General features: G+C 55.0%; 1 protein-coding gene across 1 annotated transcript in view; it reads right to left on the bottom strand.

Moving 5' to 3' along the window:
* VWA3A (von Willebrand factor A domain containing 3A) overlaps positions 1 to 25,829 on the bottom strand; it is a 62,175-nt gene that overhangs the window by 3,705 nt on the left and 32,641 nt on the right. Inside the window, exons 7-27 of the mRNA XM_059692050.1 lie at positions 23,591 to 23,716; positions 23,235 to 23,343; positions 22,986 to 23,051; positions 20,752 to 20,877; positions 19,192 to 19,327; positions 19,017 to 19,120; positions 17,830 to 17,910; positions 17,281 to 17,375; positions 15,797 to 15,916; positions 14,259 to 14,333; positions 13,969 to 14,113; positions 13,383 to 13,578; positions 12,401 to 12,471; positions 9,327 to 9,479; positions 8,087 to 8,177; positions 7,615 to 7,682; positions 6,978 to 7,097; positions 4,727 to 4,864; positions 2,910 to 3,018; positions 1,087 to 1,231; positions 284 to 428 (exon numbers count right to left, since the gene is read on the bottom strand). Of these exons, the coding sequence (XP_059548033.1) occupies positions 284 to 428; positions 1,087 to 1,231; positions 2,910 to 3,018; positions 4,727 to 4,864; positions 6,978 to 7,097; positions 7,615 to 7,682; positions 8,087 to 8,177; positions 9,327 to 9,479; positions 12,401 to 12,471; positions 13,383 to 13,578; positions 13,969 to 14,113; positions 14,259 to 14,333; positions 15,797 to 15,916; positions 17,281 to 17,375; positions 17,830 to 17,910; positions 19,017 to 19,120; positions 19,192 to 19,327; positions 20,752 to 20,877; positions 22,986 to 23,051; positions 23,235 to 23,343; positions 23,591 to 23,716 (2,419 nt within the window). The remainder of the gene's footprint in view (positions 1 to 283; positions 429 to 1,086; positions 1,232 to 2,909; positions 3,019 to 4,726; positions 4,865 to 6,977; positions 7,098 to 7,614; positions 7,683 to 8,086; positions 8,178 to 9,326; positions 9,480 to 12,400; positions 12,472 to 13,382; positions 13,579 to 13,968; positions 14,114 to 14,258; positions 14,334 to 15,796; positions 15,917 to 17,280; positions 17,376 to 17,829; positions 17,911 to 19,016; positions 19,121 to 19,191; positions 19,328 to 20,751; positions 20,878 to 22,985; positions 23,052 to 23,234; positions 23,344 to 23,590; positions 23,717 to 25,829) is intronic.

Below are 25,829 nucleotides of genomic sequence, written 5' to 3'. Positions count from 1 at the left end.
CCAACCGGAGGGAAACCACGGCCTGCTGTTCCCCAGGCCCCCCTCAGCCCACCACCGGCAGGACAGGCACATGCGCTCCTGGCTCTCCACCCAGCAGGTCAGTCACCTCGCTGAACCTGTGTCTCCTTCCATAGAGGGAGAGAACAGGAACCCCTCTGCCTGGGTTGTTGGGAAGATCAAATGATTTAACACGTGGCAAGTCCTAAAGTATCAGGCCAGGTCTGCATATAGGGTGATGCTATTTCCTCTTTGCTACCAGGTCAGGCTCAGGGGTGTAACTTGCCAGCAGCGCCTGCAAGACTGAGGTGCTGCCCTGAGCGCGCAGGTGTGTCACCCACTGCGTGGCCTCGTGACATGCCGCGTCCGTGGTCTCCACCAGGGAGCCCCGCCACAGCTGCAGGTCCTCTGCAAAGCCGATGAGATTAAAGCTGGGGAGGGAGGAAGAGGTTGGTTAGAAGGGCCCGTCTATACTGAATTCGGTGAAGTAACCTTCGCAAAGACTCACGTCTGCCGGGGGCCTGCGGGAGAGGGCTGTGACTACCCGAGGATAAGCAGGCACACAGTGAGGCGCTGGGCGCAGACAGAAGCAAATTTAAACACCCCCTCAGCCCCTTGCAGTTATATGATCTCAGAGAAATTTAACCTAAGTCCTAGCTTCCTTTTCTGAAAAATGGGGCTAATCACCCTGCCTCAGGTCACGGGGAGGATGGAGTGGAATCATGAATGTAAGTGCTCAATAACTGTTTCTTCTTTTTACCATTGAGGCGAGAGTGAGTCCCAGCCTCGGACCAGCCTCCTGCTGTCCCCTTACGGTCAAACCTTCAGAGTAGAGGGGACACACCCTGCCTGTGAGGTGCAGTTCAAGGCGGTCCTTTCCTCTGCGCGCAACTGCCTGGGCCTGAGCAGGCTCCTAGAATCTGCCTCACTCCCCGGGGAATCCAGCGCCCTCTTGCCCCAACAAGCTCTTCATTAGGGCACTTCAGAGACGTCCTGGCCCTTGGGACAGCGAGGAGGGCGTGCCCTTGGCCAGGGATGCCCAGAACTACCCCTTCGATCTTCTTCTGGCCCCACACCCCTGCCTCTCACCTGTCGCAGTGCTTTCTCAGCTGCTCCCAGATCAGCAGAATCAGCTCTGTCTTCACCTGCGGCAGGTCGGGGCCCATGGACCCCGAGGTGTCCAGCAGGATGCACACTCTCTTCTCCAAAATGGTGCCGAACAGTCGGCGGCTCCCTGCGCCAGGTGGGTTGGGGCAGAGGCAGGGAAGGAGTGAGGGCTCACCCCTCCGGCTGCCTTTCCTCCCTGTGGCTGCCCAATTCATGATCTTGCAGCACCTGTTGCCTGATTGATCCTTGATCAGATGTCAACCCACTGGGAGATGGCCTTTGTGTTGTTGGAGGGGTCGACTGTCCGAGGGCAGAGCGGCCGGTGGTCTGGCTGCGGCTCTGCCTGTGACCGCTTGTTCAAGTGGTTATAACTGCCCTGGCCTTGAGTTAAGGGATTGGACTCAGTAGCACCTCAGTATTGTTTGGTCCGGAAACGATATTACAGAGCACAGAGTCCACCAACAGACCAACAGAAATCAGCTCCGCGTCCTTTAGCGCCTGGTACTGTGCACGTGCAATGGTGAGCGAGAGAGAGGCACGGAAGACAGGCGTTGCACAGACAGCTGTGCCGTGGCTTCTGACAGTGTTAGTGCAGCCCATAACGTGGAGATCTGAGTTAGAGGGATGTGGGTGGGAAGCAGACCAATTATGACGGAGTGCTTGAGGATGCCCGGGACGGAATGCTTGAGGGACAGAGAGAAAGCCAATGTGTGGGATAACAAAGGCTGAGCAGAGAGACCCATGGGGAGATGGACAAGAGAGAAAGCTGGAGAGGTGGTTCATGGATTGGGGATTTATCTCATGGGAAAGCAGAGAGGGCCAGTGACTTGCCCAGGGTCACCAGGACTGGCAGTGAGTGCTGAGATGCATTCCCGGGTCCTCTGATGTACACTTTGAGGCAACCGCTAACCATGGCCTCTCCGGAGTCTTTGGACAGTGGTAGTCATCCCTACACCAGTGCCCAGGGCCTGCCGCAGAGGACTGGCCGGCTGGATTCCACAGGGACCGAGGGCCCCAAGGGCTCTCTGTGAGGCCTGCCTGCCTTCTTCCTGTTGCCTCGGAACCACAGGCCGCGAGCCTACACCTCCGCCCTCTAGTTCTAGTGTCTTCCTGGCCTCCTGGGCCTGATGCTCAGTCCACCTCCTCACCCAGCACACCCTCCTCTGGGCTGTGAGCCTGGCTCTCCTCGGCTCTCCTGCCCATCACTTATCCCAGAGGGCCTTGGACTCTTGGAGACTTTTCTGTCAGGACCCCCTCCCATCTCTGCCTCCATGGGAAGGTCCATGGGGCCCAACCAAGGCTAATCTGAACCTGGGCTGGTGTGACTCAGTCGGTTGGAGCGTTGTTCCGAACCCCAAAAGGTGGCGGGTTTGATCCCCAGTTGGGGCTTGTGCAGGAGACAGCTGATCAATGTGTCTCTCTCACACCAATGTTTCTCTCTCTCCCTCCCTCATATGAAGGAGGGAGGGAGGGATAGAAAAAAAAAAAAGAATAAATTGAACCTCTTGATGGTCATCCCTCAGTCACACCCAGGGAGGCAAGGTGTGGAAGCTGGCCCTGCAGAACTCACGTGGACAGAACAGACTGGGCCCCTCTGGTGCTCTTTGGCTCCTGCTCCACCTCCCTATCATCCAGCACCTTGCCAGACCTCTGAGCCCAGAAGTCATGCTGTACCTGACGACCCGCCTGCCTAATCCCCCACCTGACAGTGTGTGAGTGCCTGTCCTGGGAAGGCCTGGCCCTGCTCCCTGAGGTTGCCTTCCTCTTCCCCGCCCCGCTACCCCCAGGACAGCAGGTAGGCTCACCAGACAGCAGCCACTGCAGCCTCTGGACGCAGCGTCCCACCACTTTCTTCAGGCACATGATGTACGCTCCCACTTCCCGGGGTGTCCACTGAATGTGTCCCAGCACCCCCTGGATTAACGCAAGTGAAGGCAAATTCCCATCACTTTTCTTCAATCCCCATCACCCTCTAAGATAGTCCTCTGTGTTAATAACTTCCCAAACATTGTTAAGCATACATTTTTGTTTGTTTGTTTTAAAGCGTTTCTTTTATTCTATTACTAGATGTATGGTTCTAGGATGGAATGGGGAATTGGGGATAATGGTACTGAGGCAAATGTGGTCACAGTGGTCACTATAACAGATATAGTATCTCTACATTTTTAAAAAAATACATTTTTTTTTTTTAAATTTCAGAGAGGAAGGGAGAAGGAGAGAGAAATAGAAATATCAACAATGAGAATCACCAATTGGCTGCCTCCTGCACGCCCCACACTGGGGCTCGAGCCTGCAACCCAGGCATGTGCCCCGACTGGGAATCGAACTGTGACCTCCCAGTTCATAGGTTGATGCTCAACAACTGAGCCACTCTGGCCAGGCCTATCTCTGAATTTTAAAGCAGAAAACTACTCATGGTAGGATGGGAGATCCATAAATTTCAAACTAACAGGTGGCCTTGGATGGAGAGGGGAACAGCATGATTAAACTCCCTTAAAAATTTTCTGTTGGATGATTTTGAATTTGGTGGCTATTTTTAGCTTTATGGTTACCTCTCGTTGGTAATCTATAATAATAAACACATAATATGCTAATTAGACTGGACAGCCAAACAACCTTCCGGACAAAGCTGGGGCTGCGAGGGCTGAGGCAAGCTGCTGCAGCTGCAGGGCAGAGCCCCTTACACGAATTTCATGCTTTGGGCCTGCAGTGTTGTATAAAAGGGCAAGGAGAGAAAATGGGGTCTTTAACAAAGCACGTTTAGATTTTCATTTTGTACTAAATGTGCTTGTTCCAATGAGAACACAAGAGCCCAAATGTAGAAAATAGAGACTAGAACCCTCACCTCCCGTGAGGACCCTGCCTCCCGCCATCCTGGCAGCACCAGCATCAATTCTGGGGCCAGGGTCCCTGCTGGTGAGGATGCCAGCCTCTGCCTGTGTGCTCAGCAGGTCTCTGACGCTCACTGCAGGGAGCCCCTCTAACCTGAGCGCGGCCTCAGCCCCCTGTGCGAAGGCAACTGGGCTGGCAGCTTGAGTCTGCGTTCTGGCACCTGTGCTAACCTATAATTCAGCCCCAACCCCCTTCCCGCTTGTGCCCCAGCCTTGCAAAACCTGTTTCCCTAAACACTTAACTTACAGGGCCATCGATCATGCACAGCCCCCACAGGGGGCTGCCTGCTGGCGCCAGCCAGGGCGATGGGCATAATCTCACTTCCCCCTTACAACCGTCATAGGGCTGCAAAAGCCCTCGAAAAGCCCGGAAGCTGAGAGACAAAGAAACTTAGGGCTATTTAAGAGAAAGCCCGCTGCATTCGGGGCTCAGCTTGGGAACCGATTCCCTGAGCCAGCAGCACCGGGGCTCCCGCAATGAAGTGCCTTTTCTGAATCTTCCGAGTGCCTGGTTGTGTGTCCTCCCGCCGCCCGGTCATTTCGGCAGCACCTAGGGGTTCCCTTTTCCTCCAGCAGGATTTATCCCCCAAGAGCAGCCGCACTCGGAGGGGCAAGGTTTGGCAGGAAGAACGGAAGCCATGTCTGTACATTCAGAGTCCTCCCCATCACCCGCTGCCACTGTGGCTGAGAGGAGCCGGGAGAGAAGACACCGCCTCCCAAACCCCGACTACCTCGGCCTCTCCGCTGGGGAAGGCGCTGTCGGCTGCGGCTGCTGCCGGCCTTCTTACCAGCCTCCGACGAGTGCCAGTGGGACCGAGGCGGCTGGAGAGCTCCATCTTCAGTGCTTTTAGCCCATAATTTGCTACCCACTTTAGAATAAAGAAAAGGACTGTTATCTTGCGTAATTCAGGCTGAAGTGAATGACTAAAACCTCCTCTTTGAAATCTAGTTCATGTTTGAAATGTGGGGTTCCTTGGTCCTGTTAAAGTAAAAACATTCAACGCTGTGAAGAATTTTGTGAGTTTATTTCAGCCAAACTGTCGACAATTGCCGGGAAGCAGAATCTCAACTGATTGGGATAGTGCTCCAGAGAATGGCGGCTTTTCACTTTGTTTTATACATTACAATTAAGGGAGGAGACGTGGGTGGGTGACATGAAAGTCATTGGTGATAGATTAGGGAGGTGGGAGGAAGCAAGGGGTGGGGGACCTCTGGGGCTGGATAAAAAGTAACATGAGAGACACATGCTTCTTCTACTCGGTGGGGCAGGATCCTTAACAGTCAACAATGAACAGGATAACAATAGCAGTGGAGGAACTTATGGTCTCTGTCCTGGCACCCAGGGGCATTTGGTTGTGCCCTGAGAAGTCTGGAAAAGGGGAGGTTACAAGTTACCCTGACATTTCACAGGTATGTTATCGAAGATGCAAAAGGACCATAGGCCCAGTTAAGGTAAAGGTTGACCTTGTCAGGGAAGATACCCACCTGGGCGGTGACTACCCACCATAACTGCTTTTAGTTCAGGTTTAATTTCAGACCATCCTTTGTGGTTATTTTAGGTCTTGAGTTTGCAAAACTGCCATGCAGCCTTCCCTGAGCCTGTCAGGTTAGCATGTGGCTTTTTTTCATCCACAGTCCACCTGAGAGCATCCACTGCATGCAAATCCCCCCCCCACCCCCCAATGCTGGGGACAGATGCACAAGAAATATGGGCAATGGGGAAGAAAATTGATTGAGTACCTGCTACTCCCTATTGTGGACAAAAGGGGCCACATGCTAACCTGACAGCTGAGGGGCGGCCTGCGTGGTGGTCCTGCAAACTCAGACCTAAAGTGACCACAAGGATGGTCTGAAATTAAACTTGAACTAAAAGCAGCTGTGGTGGTAGTCACTGCCCAGGTGGGTATCTTCCCTGACAAGGTCACTCTTTACCTTAACTGAGCCTATGGTCCTTTTGCATCTACAATAACATACCTGTGAAATGTCAGGGTAACTTGAACCTTTTTTCTGGACCACATCAGGGCACAACCAAATGCCCTGGGCGCCAGGACAGAGACCACAAAGTCCTCCACTGCTATTGTTATCCTGTTCATTGTTGACCGTTAAGGATCCTGCCCCACCGAGAAGAAGCATGTGTCTCTCATTTTACTTTTTATCCAGCCCCAGAGGTCCCCACCCCTTGCTTCCTCCCACCTCCCTAATCTATCACCAATGGCTTTCATGTCACCCACTTACATCTTCTCCTTTGATTGTAATGTATAAAAATAGATGAAAAGCCACCATTCTCTGGAGCACTATCCCAATCGGTTGAGATACTGCTTCCTGGCAATTGTTGACAGTTTGGCTGAAATAAACTCACAAAAGTTCTTCACAGCGTTGAATGTTTTTACGTTAACATTACGCTGGTGGACACTGTTGTTCCCCACATCTTTTCAACCTTCCCCCATAAGATTTGGGTCGTAACCCTGATTGGTCTGAAGTTTATACTAGAATCCAACTGAGAAAATGTCAGCGTCCTTGTTACAACCAGGGCTACAAGAACAGGCAGGCCTCCGCAGTCGGAGCGCAGCCGCCAGGACTGGCCCGGTGAGGACCAAGCTGACTTCCCTGAATGCAGAGGAAGAAAGGTGTTCTACCTTCTGGACAAACAAGGAGGAGGGTTTCTGTTGTTTGCAACCAAAAGGGTCTGATACCACTAAGAACTTTACACAAAATAAACTCCATTAGTCACGGATCCTGTTTGATAGGCACCATTGTCTTCATTGTACAAATGAGGACACTGAGGTGAAATGTGGTACAAGGACTTGTCCGAGGTCTCCCCGCTGGGAGGTGCACACTCGGGTCTCCAACCAGGTCTATGTAACCCTTAGCAGTCACTCTAAGCAGGGGTGTCCTCGCTTCCCGGAATGCCCATCCTCTGAGCATGGCTGCTAGAAGGAAGTATTGCCTAGGGGCCATGTGCTGGTGCAGACAACTTACTACCTCGTGGCTTGAGCAGATTGCGTCCTTTCTGGGCAACTCCAGAGACGAGCCAGTCCTCCTTGCGCCTCTTCCCTGAGGGTGCTTTCTGTACCCCGAGTCTGCGAGGAACAGTGAGGTTACCTTGTGGCCCTCCCCTCCCCTCCCCTCCCCTCCCCTCCCTTCTCCTCCTCTCCCCTTCCCCATGGCTCTCTTTTTAGGTCAGTTTCTCTGCCAATCAAGTCCTTAGGTGCAGTTTGCTGAGAGGCAGAAAGGGAGGCTGTAAGGTGGATCCCGGCAAACCTGCTGGACTCTCTTCTCCGCACCCCAGGGATTGGTTCCGGGAATCTGTGCCCGTTGGCAGCAGTCAGGCTGGCCGGGGCCCCATCTCCACGCCCTCCCCGAGCCCAGGGCAGAGGCACTGTCCCTTGTGCGGCACCCGGACCTTGGGACGCGGGACCCGGGGCCTCGGGGACCCCCAGTATTGACCGTCCTCACTCTCTTGCTGTGTAAGACTGCATGTGTGCCCCCTGGCCGGGGACCTAGCGTGAGGAGAGCCTGGTCCAGGGCTCTGCTGCCTGCGGTGACCGCGCAGTTCCCACAGGCAGGGCCTTCCCAGCTCCGGCTCCGCATCCTCCGGCTCACCCCCGCGACTCCCGGCCTCCGCTTCCCCGGTATGGGTCTTCCTCCTCCCGGCTCCAGGCTCCTCCTTGGCTGACCCGGCTGCAGCTGGAGGACAGAAGGCCTGGGGCTGGAGTGGGTGCGCTCCCAGCGCCAGGAAGGAGAGCAGCTTCCACCCTGGTCCTGCGGTCCCCCGGGCCCTGCTCGGAGGCACTCGGCCACGCCTTTGATGTTGGAAGTGAGGCTCCTGCTCTTAGGTCCTGGGCGCTGAGTCCTTTCATAAAAACACCCGTGCCCATCGCCACCCGCGGGCACCAGTCATGCTTCTCAGCCCTGACTTTCTTCACCGGTGACATGGGGAGCTGACCGGCTACCTGCACCGCTGCAAGCTCAGGCGGGCGTCCTGGCGAAGGGCCGGCGCAGGATCAAGACTCCTGATCGCTGATCACCGTGGTGCCTGTCGGTACTCACACGCCTCGCCACAGCCTGTGCCCCAGCCGACCCAGCCTCACCTGGTGGGATGCCCGCCTTGCCACCGAGCGGACGCCACGTCACAGCTCTCGCGGGGGGAGTGCTCTCCCTGGCAGGGCCGTCTCTAATGCTCTAGAAAACAGGCGGCCTTTCCCGTCAGCGGCCTATCTTCTGTGGCAGGGGCACCCGTCACCCCGCCTCAATCTGCCCAGTAGGAATCTTTGCAGGGCGGGGCCTAAGGGACCAGATTCTCAGACATTTTGGCCTCATCTCCTGCTGCAGATTCAGAGGGGGCTCTGGCTTTTGAGGTGAAATAGTACATGCGTGTGGACTTGCCAGAACTTTCTTTGCGTCACCTACTCCTCTTCCTCCTGGGCCAGCGCTTCTGGGCCTCCAACCCCACAGGCCACTCGGTAGCTGTGCCCGTCCGGGCACCTGTTCTAAGGGAGGGCCCTTCATTACTGGACACAACCAGAGCGTGGGCACCGTGAGGTCAGCAGGGCCCTGGACCAGCTGGGACCTGGGGATGAGCTGACTCCAGGCCGGCCCTGGGCTCGGGAGGTCGCCGTTAGAGGCCCCCGCAGGGAGCCAGCTCACAGTGCTGAAGGCCCGAGAGGCAGATCCTGGAATGACAGGGCTTCGCCTCAGAACTGGGGAGGTTCCTGAAACCTGGTGGCGGCCCTGAAAGCAGAGCAGTGCCTGTGTGACAGCCTCTCGCAGAACCGGCCGGCCGAAGTTCGGCCCGAGGCTGGGAGCTGCGAGTTCTCGGCCCCTCCGCGCCTGAGCACTGAGTCTGGGTCTCCCCAGCCAGACATCTCCAGGCCCCTCTGGCGCGAGGCGCGTGTTTTATGCAGGACAGAGCTGACGGGCTGCGACTGCAGATAAGCAGCCAGGCCACCCTCGGGCTCCTGCCAGGCCCCGGGCAGCTGCAGCAAGAGCCCGTTGGATACCCGACAGCCTCGTTCCCGTGCCCCCGAGTCCCTCCGGGATGAGCCCGCCTGCCTTACAGTCAGGTGGGTTCCAATCTCAGGGGGCCCTTAGGACCCAGATCGGGGCCAAGCCTGGGATAGCCAGGCAGAGCCATCGGTGGGGGTGGGGAGGTGGCCAGAGGTGCCCAGCTGAGAAGCAGGTCCCCCGAGAGGCCAGGGCTGGAGGCACCCACAGGACACTATCCTGAGGACCCTGCCCCAGCCCCCCGGCCCAGGGCCCTGCGAGATCTAGGAAAGACCCGGAGACACGGCCGAAACAACATCCTGTGTGTTATTAGGGAGGGAGTCAAACCGTTCTGGCCGCCGAGGCAGCTGTGGGCGCGGAAGGATAGAGCCTCTTAGGCTGGCTTCTGTGCTTGAGCGTCTTCGGCTTTTCTTTCAGGAGGGCTGCCCTCTCCAGGTCTTTTCTGGACTGGTTCTTCAGGGAGGACACCAGGAGGGCACACTGAGACAGGAGGGGCGGTTAGCAGCACCAGTGCCGGAGCCCCAGCAGGACGTGCGCGCGTGCACACACACACACACACACACACACACACACACACACACACGTGGGAGCGTGAGACTGCGTCTGCTAGGACCCTTGGGCTCCTCTTTCTGTCCCTAGAACGGGGCACAGACACCGTGGACCAAATCCTTTAATAACAAGTACCATGTACGGAGGGTCTGGGATGCACCAGGCACTGGGCCAGTTACAATCTGGGTGTCTCAAAGGTCAGGCAAGTGTATCTTATCCCCATTTTACAGATGAGGAAACTAAAGCCCAAGGCCACACTCCTGGTACATAGAGGGCCTTCCATTCACACCAGGTGGGTGTGGCTCCGAAGCCACTGCTCTTTCCATATGTGGGCCCAGCATCCACAAATGCCAGTCGGCCCGCAAGATGCCGGGGGCTAACTCCCCAGCTGGCAGAATAGTATGTCATAGTTGATTCCGCCACCCACAACTGCCTGAAAGGTTCTCCAGTAATTCTTCTCGACCAAAGCTCAGGAAACGCCACTGGAGTGTAACTAACGCCCTGGGAGTGTGCATCAAACCATCTCACCCATGTCTTGTGAATGAGTTTATCAGATGAGGGACCAGAGGAGAAGGATTTAAAACAAACAAACAAAGAGAGGCCATTTCCGGGAGGCTCACCCAGGGGAGCCCACGCACCGGACAGGGAGGACGGGGACGTGAGGGTGGCTCAGCGGGTGCTGCTCTGCAATGGCGGTGAGTAAAGTGTGAGTCAGTCTGAGTCCCCTCCACCGCCTGACTGTGGCCACCTGAGCTCCCTGTCCATCCGCAGGGCTGGCCCTGCCCCGGCCCTTATCTTCCCCAGTGGTCTGAACCATACCTCCGCCTGTCATCCACAGGCCCCAGCAGGCTCCCTGAACTCACCTTTGTCCCAGGCCTACCCTCCCGCGCCTACCACACTCCCTCCGGAGGGCCTGTTCTTGCCTCCTGGTCAATGGGCACCACTGTCACCCATGACCCCCAGTGGGGAGCCTGGAAGTTACTCTGCGATTTTTTTCTCTCCTTCACCCCGTATAATCAGCCACACCTCTGGTCAATCCTCCCCCACTCTTCTCATGGGTTTTCCCTTATTTCCATTCTCATTGCTACTGACAAGTCTGGCCCCTTTCTACCTCTCCAATCTCACCTCCAACGGCTCAACTCCCTTCTCTGAGGAAGTTACATTTTAGTGAGTCTTGAATAACAAGGACAATCCATGGATGATCTGGGAGGGAATGACAGACAGAGCACATAGCAGGTGCAAAGGCCCTGAGTTTAGGAATTAGCTCGATGTGTTCAAGGAACGCAAAGGCGGCCAGAAAGTACAGCTCACAGACCTAAAATCAATGCCTATAGGAAACCCTCATGTTTCATCTGCAGCCTTGGGGGTCAGTGGATCAGGACAGGAGGGGGAAGCTGCTGTGGGATGAGTTCATGTCACCCAAAGCTACGCTGAAGTCTGAACCCTGGGTACCTGTGGCTGTGACCTTACCTGGGAATAGGGTCTGTGTAGATGTCACTAAGGTGTGAGTTAATGAGTCACACTGGGGAAGGGTGGCCTCACTCTGATATGACTGTACCACTCCAAGGGGAGAAGGGACAGACACAAAGAGGGAGGACAGCATGTGAAGACGAGGCAGAGGCTGCCTGCTGCGTGAGCCAAGGACTGCCAGCCACCAGGACGCCCTCCTTGCCCAAACTTTAGCCCGGCCCCTCTGAGCCCTCTTCTCAACGAGGCTTCAACTTGGTCCTGCTAAACCCAGTTTTAGCAAAGGATCTTGCCAAGTCAGTTTAGTTAGAATCCCCCACCACTGATCAAGTCCCTCACCCCCCACCCTGATGTCTAAGTCCTTGACCAGCCTTCAGCAGGAATCCTGCTAAGTCCATTTAGCAAGAATCCCCCTGTTCTCGAAAGCTAAACACGTTTCTCTTAGTAATTTCCCATTCGTGACCCGTCACTCTGCCATTGGCCGTAAACTCCAGCTGTCTTCGGAGCTGAGTTCGATCGCACTCCCTTATTGCAAGAGTCTTGCATAAAGTCTTCCTTGACCATGTAACCAGCATCCAGTGCAATATTTTTTCTTTAACACCAGCTGCCACTGACGGACCCTACCCAGAGTCTCCAGAGGGAACACGGTGAGGTGTGCGGTGTGTGGGATGGATCTCCCCCTTGCAGGTTCTTATCTCACGAAGTTTGAAGAATACATTTCACAGACTAAAGGTACTTGTTAGTAAAAGGGTGGAAATTTATTGGAAGCAAATTCAGACTCACACGTAGGGAGGGGGTCCCAAGGGGGTAACCCCCAAAGCCTCTCTTGCTGATGTTTATAAATGCTGTAGTTCTTTGTCTCTTCATGCTCCCTTCTAATTGGACCCCTTCCCCATTTTATGACCCCGTGCTTTTTGGATTGGCCACCCTTTTGCAGAACATCAAATTCAAAGTCCAAAACCCGCGTGGCACCCCCCTCCCCATCCCCCCTTACCTTGTGACATTCCTCTATCTCCTGTGAAAATCTTCCCCTCTTTCCTCCATCTGTCCACATTTCTCTATCTTCTGCGAAAGTGTTTCCCTCTTCCCCACACTTCGTGACTTTTATCCGCTGTGAATGGATGCCTTTTGGAGGCTCCAAGCCCTCACCTATGCACTCCTCCACCATGGACCCTCTTTATTCCCAGGACTCCCTAAACCTGCCTATTTTATCCCTAAAATTCCTTTCAATGGTCCTCCTGACACCTTGATGTCAGACTTCCAGCCGCTGAAACTAGGAAAGGATGCATGCCTGCTGTTCTAAGCACCTGGTTCGTGGCACTTTGTGTGCAGTCCCAGAAATAATATAGAAGCCAGCGCACTCGTTTCCCCACCCCAAAGCATACCTTTTGCGAGTAGTTGAGAGCCTTTTCCATCTCAGACACGATGGCGTTGATGTCGTCACTTTCATAAATGCCTGGAAACAAAGAATTTATGGGGGAGGAGCACCGGTCCCGGCCCGATCTGTCCTGGTACGCAGCAGGGGCCCATGGAGGTGACCTGAGCTGGAGCGGCAGGGTGGGGTCTTATGGGCTGAGCTGACCAGTCCCCACCCCGACAGTCCAGTGGCAGTTACAGCGAGGTTACCACCAGTGGGGATGGCCATGGGACCCAGCACCCAGGCAAGAGCTTGCACCCACAGGAAGAGCAGATAGGAGCAAGGGTGCTGGTATACTCCAGTGAGTAGAATCACCCACCCTGGGATTACTTAAAGTGGCTGATGTCTGTAGTAAGTACTGCTGACTAGTCTGAGAAGAACTAGAGCACCATGACTAAGGAGACAGGCTCTGAAGTTGGCCTGTGTCCTACTTTTAGGCTGTGTGGGGGAAGGGAGAGAGCTCTTTTGGCATCAGCTCACAACAATTCTGATGCCTTGAGGCCTGTTTTGGGGTGGCGTTGTCTGCCCCCCTCCAGCTATCACAATGAGTTCTGTGAGCAACCGCCTTCCACCCACCTGTTGTGAACACTCCCCTGGGGGAAACACTAAACTAAGGGACCTCTAGTGCCCCTTCCAGCTCTCACATTCTAACGTATTTAAACAGTTTTACTTTTCTTTTTGACTTAAAAAATTACGGGAAAACATGTTACAGAAATGTACCATTCTAACAGTGTTTGAGTGTACGGTCAGCAGCGTTAAGTACATTCGCACTGTTGTGCCGCCATCCCACCATCCGTTGGCAGCGAACGCGTGCTATGAGCAGCAGCTTTCCGTTTTTGAATGGGGTCTTCACGCTGCCTTTCTGGATTACATCTCTGGCACAGGGAGCGCTGCTGGTACTGAGGTTCCCGGAGACAGAGAGGTGGAGGAACCAGCCAACACTCACACACCTGTGTCTCCAAACCAGTGGAAACGGCCACCAGCAGCCCGGGTGACCTCACGGTAGGCAGCGGCCGTGTCGGTGCGGCTGGCGTAGCAGGCAGGTGGGGTGGTGTCCATCGGCGGCTCCCCCACGTAGAAAAGACACACGTTCAGCTGGAGGTCGCAGCCCCCGCAGGCCTCAGCCATGTAGGCGCTGAGCGTGGGCTGGGGGGAGAGGGTGGGGGTTCTTAAACCTGCAGGCCCCAGATCGGTTCTGCCTGATCATCTTTCTCGAGGGCCTACTGTGTGCCAGGTGAGCACTGGGTGCCGAGGGTAGAAAGACGGCTGAGCTGGGTCACAACTTCTCTATCTGGGGAGGGTATGGCGGGAGCTGGACCTGAGAGCCGGGTGACAGCCTGGAAGCTCATTAGAAATGCAGACTCTCAGGCCCCGGCCAGGCCTCCGGGGCCAGGTTCTGCATCCACACACCACCCCAGGCGGGTCTCCTGCACACGAAGTCCAGCTGGGAAAGCCGTGCTGAGAGGAGCGGCCAGCGGCCACCCGGGGAAGCTGTGGGGTCATGAGGACGGGGGTGCCCGGGACTGGAGCACCTACCATGTCCTGGTCGGGGATGCCCCCTGTGAAGAGGTAGATGCCCTGCGACTGTTGTCTGTCTTTGTCCTTGAAGTCCACTTCCACCGCCTTGCGCAGGGCGCTGAGGACATTCCTGCTGCCGCGACACTGCAGGGTCAGGGCCCACCTGGGAGGCAGGAGAGCCCTGCTGAGCGAGGCCGGGTGAGGCCAGAACAGAGGCAGGGACTGCCCCTCAGTGGAGCGGGGGATGGAGAGAGCAGCCACCAGGCTGCCCGCAGGCCTGGCAGGTGCAGCCTCTGCCCGCCACCTACTGCCAGGCGCTTTGTAAGTTGTCGCGGCTCATGGACACCATCTCGGGCCTCCAGCTTTCGACGGTGCTCCCAAACCTGAGGGAAGGAAAGGGCTCGTTCTCAGGCAGGAGGCTGGTCCACTCTGGGTCCCAGCTCCTTGGGCTCCCAGGCTCTAAGGAGACCAAAATCCTGATTCCACCCCCAAAATGTTGGGGTGTCACCAGCCCGGGCCGGCCGAGACCTGGCTGTCATGACCTGCCCGGACGGTCACGGTGAGGGCAGAGCCAGGAGCGCCCTGGCTGCACTCCCTCCCTGTCTTGGAGGCGTGTGTGTGTGTGTGTGTGTGTGTGTTTGTGAACTGCCCCGTCCCCTGGAAGGGAGTCCTTTCTCCCTTTTTAAACTTCCCTGGCACCGGCTCACGCTCACAACAGGTCCCCCTCTATCTGCACCACAGTCCGTCTGTTTCTCATATGTATCATTTCACCTTTTCTGAGGCAGAATTTAAATCCTGAGAAGGGGCTCCTCCCTTCCTCAAAGGAAAGGCGCCGTCCCCGTGGTTCACACTGATCCCACCTGGACTCCAGCCGCACAGCCAGTCCCTTCAGAGCCTTGCTCAGCCTGTCTCCCTCGAGGCCAGAGCCCGAGGGAGGTTTGTGTTTGAACTTCTGCGCCTGGGCTTTTAGTCAAAGCTTGCGGAACGAATGGTTGGATGGATAAGTGAATGAAAACAATGCTTAAAATGTTTCTCTAAGCATTTTTTCTTGGAATTTATTATGAAAAGATTAGGCTCTGATACAGAATAATATATAATATTAACTACTGACTTAATAGGCTCAGAACACTCCCTATTAGATGTGAAGGTGTGTAAATGTATAGTTCAAGTGGGTCCTTTGGCTCTCTCTCCTCCAATTAGTTAAAATGGTATGCAATTAAAAATATGTATAAAACTATGTATATACTTAAATTATTCATAGCTATATATAATTGAAATATATAAATATATATTTAATTCTATTTATATTTTAAATGTATATATTAAATTATTTATATTTAAACATATAATTTAAATGTGTATTATATTTTACATAATTTAAATATATATGGTTTTACATATTTATACCTATATAATTTAATTCTATATAGCTACACACAAAGTTAACGTTTAGAATTGAAACCCTAAATGAACTATTGTGCCTTGCCAAACCCAAGTTAGGGGCATGCCTGGCCCTTCTTTTTCCCTCTCGTGCTTCTCAGTGGGGCAGTGGGCGGAGTTGTTTTATCCTGGCCGATCGGGCAGTGTGTTTCGGGCTGCTCATTACCTGCTCCCCAGTGGGACTGTTCTGCAACTATTGAATTATTCAACACCCCAAACACGATCATTCGAGGCAGATAAACAGACGGCCGTCCCAGGAAGCTGGGTGCTCAGAACATCTGCCGAGCCGCTGCCTGCGAGCCGCTGCCTGCCAGGAGCCCAGCCCGGCGGCCAGGCCAAGCACGCCGCCTCCCCCAGGACCAGGACCAGGACCAGGACCAGGACCAGGACCAGGACGGGTGCTCACGCGATGACGTTGAAGGCATCCTTGTTGGACAGCTGCTCCTCCAGCAGGAGCCGCAGGGCGTGCTGGATATGAATAATGTACGTGGAACTGGCCGCGGAGAGGTCGAGCAGCACCACCAGCCTGCACAGAAACACAAGCTCCAGGAGAACCGAATCTCTCGGATAGTGTTCTTTTTGTTCCGTTTTACTCTTTAAAGGGTTTTCCGGGGAACTTCACATGCCAGGTGCACCGCTGGCCAAGTTTTCTCTGGGTGGAGGTCAGCAGAGGTGGGTTCCAGCAGGTTTAGGTGCTGGGACCTCTCTCTCAGGAGGTCCTACCCGGAAAAGCCTCCTGGGGGAGGCGGCCGAGGGCCGGGGGCTGCACGCAATGAGTTCCACATCCCTCCTTGTTATAAAGCACTAGCATTCAATATCATTATAGGTCGGGGTCTTTGAAGGAAAAACGGAAGCACGGCCAGCAAGCAGGATGTGGGATTATGTGATCTGGGCCTCTGGGGAAATGTTTGTATCTTTTTTGTTTCCTTTCTCTGTTTTAAGATCTTTAGCCCCATTCAGTTTTTTCCTTTCACTGTTTCAAATCTTATATTCCCGTCTCCTCCCTCCGTTCTCATTTTGAGACACCTGTAGACAACAAAAGAAAACCCACTCGATTTAGAATCGGACGACCTTGGTTCAAGCCCACTTCCTGTGTGACCTTAGGCAAGTCACAAAACCCCTCTGACCCTTGGCATGCTTACTATAAACTACAGTGTTTATAAGACGACTCCTCACAGGGTTAAGAATTAAAGGATAGAAGAGATGTATAGTATTATTACAAAGTGTGTTATTTTGTAAAGGTGACATATCAAATAAGGTTTGGAATGAGAATAATGGCTCTAATGGGTACCCACTGCTTCTCCCTGCTCAGCATTCATTACCTCTTGTGGCGGCAGCACCCTGCTGTTCCCTTGGGACACCCCTCTGCCTCTATCATTCCATTTGCTTTGGGTAGAGCTGACCCTACCCCAAGCTTTGAGAGTGGGCATGTGGGAAGCAGGACATCACGCCCCCCTGGTCAGGGTGCAGAGCTCACGGACGGCCCCTGCCCCAAGTTCTGGGAAGCTAAAACCGGAGGGGAAAGCTGCCTGCCGCCTGAAGACAAAGCCATCGGAGGAGAGATGAGAGATGGAGAGAGACTCTGACATACACGGGTCTCTGGATCGAGCCATGAAGGCAGCCAGCCAATCTGCTTTGGAGTCTTGCGTCACCTTAACCAGACTCCACTGGTTTGTTTCTGTTGCCTCTTAATGGAAAGAACCCTGAATTACCCAGTGAGGACGTTACTGAGGTGGGTGTCGACTTTCCCCCCAGGGGTTCTGCTGAGTGGTTTGCCGTCCTTAGTCTATGGGATGGCTTCTGACGCTTCCAATAGGGAATCCGTGAGCTGGGAATGTGCTGCGTCCACACCAAACCCATGACGGACAGGAACACGACTCGGGAAAGTACCTTTTTTCGCAGACGGTGCCCCAGATCCTCCTGCTGGCCAGCGAGAGCCACTCAATCCGCCTCTCATACGTCCGCATGGCTCTGCTGAGCTGTTTCTGCAAACCCACAGGCCACACGGGGTGAGTGACTGCACAGAGCGTGGCCGATTAAAGGGTCTGAGAGGAGGGGTGCACCCCAGTCGGCTTCTGGGAACGGTGCGCCACGGCCATGGGTGTAAACATCCCACTAACCATGGACAAGCTGCCATGAGACCACGAGGAGAAAAGTCTCATTGCCTCATATTGGGAGGAGGTAGATTTTGTCAAAGGATCAGAAGCTTTACTTTTTAATTTTTTATTAGAAGCTTTTGTCTGAGCATCCAGGTCTCTGCCTGGGATGGATGGGGCGGAAAAGCTCCAAAAGTGCCCTGTGGGTGGAGCACAGCCTCGGTTTACAGGAGAGAATTCGGTCACTGGCCTGGCATCGCCACATCACTTGGTGCCTCCCTCCCCTCCCCCCCCCCCCCACCCACACGCACGCCATGCTCTGACTGACGGGCCCATGGCCGACCTGGTACGCATAGAGGAAGGGCAGGTCCACGTGGACATTCCTCACCGTCCCGTCGTGCCACTGAAGCTGTACCATTGCCTTCTGCACTCGGTGTGCCGGGAGGCGCGCAGGCGAATGGAAGCACACCGTGAGGAAGAATTTTAAGTTTAAAATTCTGGGGGCAGAGTGTGCCCACCCCGTGCCCAGGTCACGGCCTGGCCTGGCGCTGGCAGCAGAGGCCCTCAGGACAGCAAGGCAGGCTGCCACCCTGGAGGCTCTGCTGAACACGGGAGTCTTTATTATAAAACATGGTTGGAAGTTTTGCCAATAATAGAGTAAGAGACCTTAAAAACACCCTGGCCATGGGCCTTCGGTTTGGGAACCTAGATAGGCCTTCATGAACACTTTGGAAGTCAAATTTGTTCATCTTCTTCTTTCATCCTCCACCAAATTGTCATATCCATGTCTCAAAGTATCATTCATCTGCCTAGTCATTCATCCATCCATTGAGTGAATTATCCATCTCTCTTTTCTTTTATTCTCCATCTTTCCATTCATTACTCCTTCCATTTTTCCATCTTTCCCTCCTTACTTTCATCCTTTTATCTTTTTTATTCTATCATGTCATTCATCCTTCCATTTCTCCCTCCATCTGTTCATATGTCCTTCCTTCCTTCCTTCCATCCATCCATCCATCCATCCATCCATCCATCCATCCATCCATCTATCCATCCATCCGCCTACATGTCTACGCATTCATCAACAGTTTCATCCATCTACCCATTCATCCTTCCTTTCCTTCCTCCATCCACTCAGTCGTCCAGTAAACATTCATTAACTGCTGACTTGTACTACATATTAGAGATACAGTGTTTTTTCTTTTAAAGGGTTCATAATCTGGTGAGATCTGGACATGTGACAAATACACAGATTGACACATTATAGGAGCTATGGCAGGAGTCTGTGCCAGGTACAGGAGGACACACAGAGCGAGTGTGTTCTGAGCGGGGGGACGGTGGTTCCCAATTCCCTCCCTTTTGCCCCACCTCCCATGTTTCCTTTTCAGATGGGAGGAGAGCCGGGACCTCTCAGGGCCCACAGGCCCTGCTCTTCGGGCTCTGCCTTGACTCTTGTTTCTGAACATTTATGAAGGGAAATGCCACAGAGGAGCTCCCCGCAGAGGATGGGGAGACCGGAGTCTGAGTTACCTCATGGACAGTCGACGACACCGTTTTCTGGAGAAGAGGCACAAATTCCTCAATGGGAGCGAACGCGTTGGGCGCCAGGACCTGGTAAAGGCTCAGCCGCTTGGCTGTAAGGACAAACGATGGCTTGGGGCACCGCGTGAAGACCCCATGGCTGGTGCCCGCGTCAGGGACCTACCTCTTAGGCCATTGACCTTGAGCCATTCTGCAGAAGTCTTGTCCAAGTTTGGGAACTCAATTGTGAGGGGAGCTTCGTGCTTTGGGGGTTTAGGCAGGAGATCTCTGAGTGGCCCTTTGGCAATCTCTGTGGAAATCTAAATTAAAATGAAAACTCCGCATCACATAACCTCACTTTGGAGCTGCTGAGTATTCAGCCTCCCACCACAGCTCGCCCAGGGGCATCGTATTAAAGGCAGTTTGCCTTCCCCTCTCACCATCCACACCCTCACCCCCCTGCCTGGAGATTTTTGGGAGTTCCAGGGGAGGAGAAAGATGTGCCCAACAATTCACTTCCTCTTTCCTGCGCTCATCTTCCTGCTGCTTCTCCATCCTTATCCATTAGGGTCCTCACCTTGGCCTCCTGCTGAGTGTCCCCTACGTGGCCCCAACCCCAGGCTTCAGGGAACCCAGACGCAGCTCTGCACCAGCCAAGTGGAAGCTCGGGTCCGGCCCGGCCTCTCTGCCCACGTTTATAAGCTGAACGGCTGAGGTTCTGAGAGACTAACTCACGCAGCTCACGCAGAAGCGAAACGTAGAACAGCAACTCCCAAACTGTACACCTGAGCTACGTTCTCATGAGTTTTGCTATATCTGCATACCACTGCGCTATTATCTACCCAGTTTATTTTTAAATTAAACATACGGCATTAAAGTGTTTTAATATTCAATTTAATTTGCTTTCAAAAACAGACTCCTTTTTGGTACTTAAATAATTTTAGAAGGATCTATTGATGAGTAGATTTAAATATATAACGTTATAATAATATAAAAATATTAATCTATGTATCGCCTTACAATCATCTGTGAACCCCACATAGTACATGCATTTCACTTTGGGAAACTCTGACAAGGGTGTGGCCGCCCGGCAGCCCCGGGTCAGTCAGAGCCGTTAGTCAACCTGCTGGCTTCAGTCTGCTCATCTGTAAGATGGGCTGATAATCTACTGCCGCTGAAAGAACAAACAAGTCCTTCAGAGAATTCAGCACCCGGCCCCTTCCCTCCGCACTCAGCAGATGAGCGCTGTGGTCATGACTGGATGCCATGGTGGTTCTGGGGAACCAGCAGGAGAGCTGGGCTGACGTGCAGCCGTCCAGGCGGCTGCTCTCCTGCCCCGGCCAGGACGCCGCCTCCCAGCGCTCTGTCCACAGAGCAGCGTCTAAGCAGCACCCAGCGCTTGTGGTGCGCGTGCTGTTCTGCCCTCGATAAGGTAACTGTCGCTGCGCAGGACGCTGGCCCTGAGTGAGGGCTGGGAGGCACTCAGACAGCCTACTCTGCGGGGCGACATTCGTCACACTCACACGCTGCGCTGGGACGGAGCGGTGGAAATGCCCAATTCCTCAGTGAGCAGACCCTCCGGGCCCCTCGGGCACAGAGGGAGGCCCGGGGCCCACCCAGCTCAGGGCGAGCGGCTTTGCCTCTTCTCACTTCCAGGAGGGGGGGTGGGGGGTGAGGAAGGAGAGTGGGGCGAGGCCAGCTGGCAGCCTCCCGAGAAGGTCCCAGAGTTTTTCCGCCCACCTACCTCCTTCATCAGGCCGCTGAGCTCCGGGCAGGCGGCGCTCTGGTGCAGGGCGTGGACGTGGCCCAGGAGGCTCTGGGCCTTCTGCATTTCCGCCAGCAGCTCCTCGATGTCGGGGCTGGCACAGATCTGGGGGTGTTAGGAGCAGGAAGCCAGCTAGAGGCCACCTGGCCGCCCGCCCGCAGCAGCCCAGGCCAGAGGCAGGCAGCGACCAGCACCTGCCTTACATTAAACCTGGCGCGTGGCCTGGCCCACGCGCGGGGCAGAGCTCCCAAGCCTGCCGTGTCCCACGGACGGCGCCGGCCCCCAGCGCTTGGACAAGGGAAGGGTTGCCTAACCTTAAAACTGTGAAGAAACTTGACACCCTCTATTAGGGCTGCGTAATAATGATAATCTTGAAAGGACTATAATCAGTGTTGGCCAGGATGCTGACTCGAGACCCTTGTGTGCTGCGGGTGGAATGTGAAAGGTGCAGCCGCTGTGGAAAACGGTGCGGTGGCTCCTCGTAAAAAGAAGCAGAATTGCCTAGGACCCCGCGTTGCCCTCTCGGTATCCACCTCAAATCCTGGAAAACGGGGCGCGGCCACCTGTACACCAACACCTGTGGCAGCTCACACTGGGAGCCACCCCGATGGCCACTGGCTGGGGAGTGCGAGCAGACCCAGGAAATGGAACATTCCCACCGTGACCAGGAGCGGCGCTCTGCCCCGGCTGCACCACGGGTGGGCCTTGAAGACACTGCCTGAGTGAAGCAGCCATGAGAGGAAGGGGGCTCCCTTTAAGTGAGACGTCCGGCTGAGCAAGCCCAGGGAGGCCGGCCGCGCGGTGGCTGCCAGGAGCCGCGGGGGAGGGGGCGGCTGCCTGGTGGTGGGCGCTTCCCTCTGGGGAGATGGGAGCGTTTGGAACAGGAGGCGGCGCTGCTCGCACTGTGACTGCGGACCCACTGTGAGGCGGCTGACTTTATGTCATGTGACTTTCACGTCATTGTTTTAAATGTAAAAAACAACAAGTATAGAACCACCGGACTTCTGGCTCTTCTTGAACAAGCCGGAGGACCTGGCAGCACGGCCACACTCCCACCGAGCAGGGCCTGGCCGGGCTGCGCTGCAGGCGGCCCCGCGCCCCCTGCTGCCCCAGAGTCCGTCATCACGCGTTATCGTCCTCACACTGGCATTTTGCTCATGTTAAAGGGGACAGTGAAATTCATGATATCCATATCTCTGTCAAGAGTGGAAAAACAGCTTTAACCGGTTTGGCTCAGTGGATAGAGCATTGGCCTGTGGACTGAGGGGTCCCAGGTTTGATTCTGGTCGAGGGCATGTACCTTGGTTGCGGGCACATCGCCAGTAGGGGGTGTGCAGGAGGCAGCTAATCAGTGTTTCTCTCTCATTGATGTTTCTAACTCTTTATTCCTCTCCCTCTCTGTAAAAAAATCAATAAAATAATTTTTAAAAAAAAGAGTGGAAAAACAACAGATACGCCAAGAGGACCACAGGCTTTATGATGAAATCTCTCTTAATCTCTCTTAAGTCATTTATTTACTGGGCCTCCCAGCGCCTGTAGTCTGTGAGCCCCGGCACACAGAACCTGGGCAATGAGGGCACAAGAGGGCGCTGCTGAGAAGAATTCCGCGGTGTCCGCTCCTCGTGAGACATGCTCCTCTGGGCCCTGCACAGGCCGCGATGCAGCTACGCACTGACTGGCGGCTTGAGCGAAGAGCAGGCCAGGCAGCCTGAGAGCGGCCGGATGGCTGCATTCTGTCTGCCAAATGCGTTTGCACACATTTGCTGGTGTTGCCTCCATTGTGGACACAGGTAACGGGGCAAGGACAGGGATGGTGGGCTGGTAACGGATTGACTGCTCATTCAGCAATGACTGCTGCGGATCCCGGCAGGAGCTGGGGAGGAGGGCTGTTGAGGAGAGAACTGGGGCCGCTGATGCAGACTCAGAGCTTTGCTGGGGCCCACATGGCGGCAACTGGTCAGACTCAGGACTCTACCCACGAGGCTTTCAAACGCCTGCAGCCTCACGGGTGTGCAACGAGCTCATCACACATCTAACCACACGATCTCTTGGGACTTCCTGTTCTTCCCACACATTCACCTGAACCTGATTAGACCTGTGTAAGCCCATGAGCTTGGGGCCAGAGGGAAGCGAGTACGCAGCCTGGCCTGCCCTGGCCCAGGGCCCCAGGCACCCTGGCAGCGGCAGGGTGAGGGCAGCGGGCAGTGGCTTACCTCCGACTCTGGGGTGTAGCAGTGGTAGTGGCCCCCAACAGCTTCTGCGAGGTTCTTCAGGACAGCCTGTGGGATGGCACGGTCACCCTCCAGGCCCCGCCAGTACTCCGACAGCTTTCTCCTGCCCAGCCTCTCCAGCCCCCAGCACGTCCCCTCCGACCGGGGAGACCGTGTTCTGGCCCACAGCTCGGGGCCTGTCCACACAGGTCGCCCAGGCTGCCCCTCACCGGGAAAGCCGCGGGTACTTACGGGGGGCACCTGGTCCTCACATTGGTAGGTGACAAGGTGGGTGTGGAGGCCCCTGCCCAGGGTGGCCTGTTGGATGTAGTCAGACAGGATTTCAGGAGGCTGATCTGGGCTGGGGAGAAGACGGAGGAAGATAAGGGGGCACCCTGGCATGAGGACATTTCGGAGCAAAGTGATCATTTCCAGGGAACATCTGCAGGGTCCAGCCAGCCACCTGTGTCCCAGGTCACCCACTCTGGCAGCCCTAAGCCGGCTCGTCCGTCAGGCATGTGTCAGGAGTCATGCGTGATGCTCTCCCTTCTAACCCGGTTCGTGGCCCCTCCATGTAGTCTGTTACCCACTGAGGAAAGGAGACCTACCAGCTTCCCAGTATGGCCACCAGAGAAGTCAGCCCCTTGAGAGCGCAGGCTTTCCTCAGGGCTTGGAGCAGATTGCTGCCTCCTTCCGGCTGCGGCTTCCTTACCCAGAGTCTGAGCTCCTGGAGGCTGAGGGGACAGCGAGGGCGGCCAGCAACCTGGTCACAGCTCCACCAGGACCAGCGCCCGCTCATCTGAGCCTGAGGATAGCTCTCTGAGGGAATGCCTCTATTCCCATTTCATAGATGAGGAGACTGAGGCTCAGAGTTAGGATGATACTAACTAACTGGCAACACAGAATTAAACAGGTTCGACTCTAGGACCAGAGCTTAGTGACTCTATTGTCAGAGGGTCTGGCTAACTCTCCTGGGAGGCAGCCCGCAGCCCGCAGCGTGGCGGTAACCCCGAACACTCAGAGGCCTCTGGGGGAGCAGCCGCGAGGCCGCCGCACGGGGATGGGGCGCACACCACTGGTGACAGGGAAAAGGACAGCGCAGGCTTTCTTGGTTGAACACCTCACATGGTGCTAGTGAGAGAGTTCTGCTCTTTCCATTTCTTTTCAGTCTGATCTAAAAAAAACACAAAATCTCAGCTTGTTGCTAGAAACCTGTCTTTCGTTATCATAACTATTGGCTCTCCCTTTTTTGTTGTTGTTAATCCTTCCTCATCTGAGGATATTTTCCCATTGACTTTTAGAGAGAGTGGAAGGGAGGTGGGAGGGAGGAAGGGGGGGAGAGAGGGAGGGAGGGAGAGAGAGAGAGAGAGAGAGAGAGAGAGAGAGAGAGAGAGAGATTGAACTGTGGATCAAGAGCCGGGGATCAAGCCTGCAGCCAAGGTACAAGTCTTGACCGGAATCAAGCCCGAGACCCTTCAGTCCTGGGGCCGGCGCTCTATCCGCTGAGCCAAACCAGGTAGAGTGTGTCCTCCTTTTACACAGAGGAAGAACACATCCAGGCCTAGCACCTCCTGGTCAGTAGGTCTCACGCTGGGATTAACATCACCATTTTCTGTGCTTTCCTTAGATTATGTTTTGGCCACTTTCTAGTTGTGGCAAGGACTCCGGCCTTCCCAGCGATGGTGCTGATGGGAGCTCCTTCCACAGTAAATGGGGTTGGTAGGAGGAAAATGGTCAGCAGAGCCAGGGGTGCAGAGTGAGTGATGGAACACGTGGCAGGGACATGATGGACGTCACGCAGTCCAGGCGTGACTGGAGTGAGGAACTGCTGGCCGGACGACCTCAGTTCTCCTCCAGTTGGGACAGTGGGGACAGGGTCTAACTTAGGTGGACACCACAGTAACAGCACTGTCTGCACTGAGAACCTGCCACAGGCCAGCACTCGTTTTTCATTTCATCCTCACAACTAGTGAGGGGCAGGTGCCCTCGGCCTCATCCTGCTCATGAGAGAGGCGAAGGGCTGGCCAAGGCCACCCAGAGCTGTCCGAGCCGGGTTCAGAGCCAGCCCTGCTGGAGCCGAGCCCGTCTCTGCTCACAGGGGCCTCTTTGCAACCGGTGCCGCAAGGAGACCCGTCCCGGGAGCCGGCGCTCCTGCATTTCCCTGGACTCTGGCGCCGCTGCTTGGGGCACGCCCCTAACCTGAGTCACAGGTTCCTCATCTGCAAAATGGGAACTGGCCACAAACATTAACTAAGACAGCGCATGAGGGTGCCTAGCACACGGCAGGGGTCAAAGAGACTTCCTTCACGGAAAAGACGTTTTTACTTAGTGGCATAAATAGAAACTCTTACCTACCTTCCCTCTCACTGCTCCCCCAAACCAGGAACTCCCAAATACAGGGCTAGTGAGGCTGTAGCGCATCTATGCAGCGGGCTACGGTGTCGCTATTAACCAGAGCAGGTGGCCCTGGAGGGGTGGCGCGGTTGGTTGGAGCACTGTCCCTTCACCAAGGGGTTGTGGGTTCCACTCCTGGTCAGGCACATGCCTCGGTGGCAGGTTCCAGCTCGGGTGGGACACATGCCGGAGGCTCCCAACCCATGCTCCTCCCGCCCTCTCTCTAAATAGCAACAAAACTGCCCCCTAGTTTGCTGGACAGAAATGGCGTCTCGTGGCCGTCTTGTCTTCTCATTTGGTGGCTGCCTGTGAGGGCGACCCTTTCCCAAAGGCGATGGGCTCCTGGAGTTTCTGCTTTTGTGAGTTGCCTCTCTGTATTTACTTACCTGATGGGGTCTTGGGTTTGCACCTGGATCATGCACTAAAGAAACTGACGCTCAGGGGGAAAATGAC

This window comes from Myotis daubentonii, chromosome 4 (genome assembly GCF_963259705.1).
Source record: "Myotis daubentonii chromosome 4, mMyoDau2.1, whole genome shotgun sequence".
NCBI lineage: Eukaryota > Metazoa > Chordata > Mammalia > Chiroptera > Vespertilionidae > Myotis > Myotis daubentonii.
Note: the sequence above shows the minus strand (reverse complement) of the source record. Positions and strands in the feature narration are given on the sequence as shown.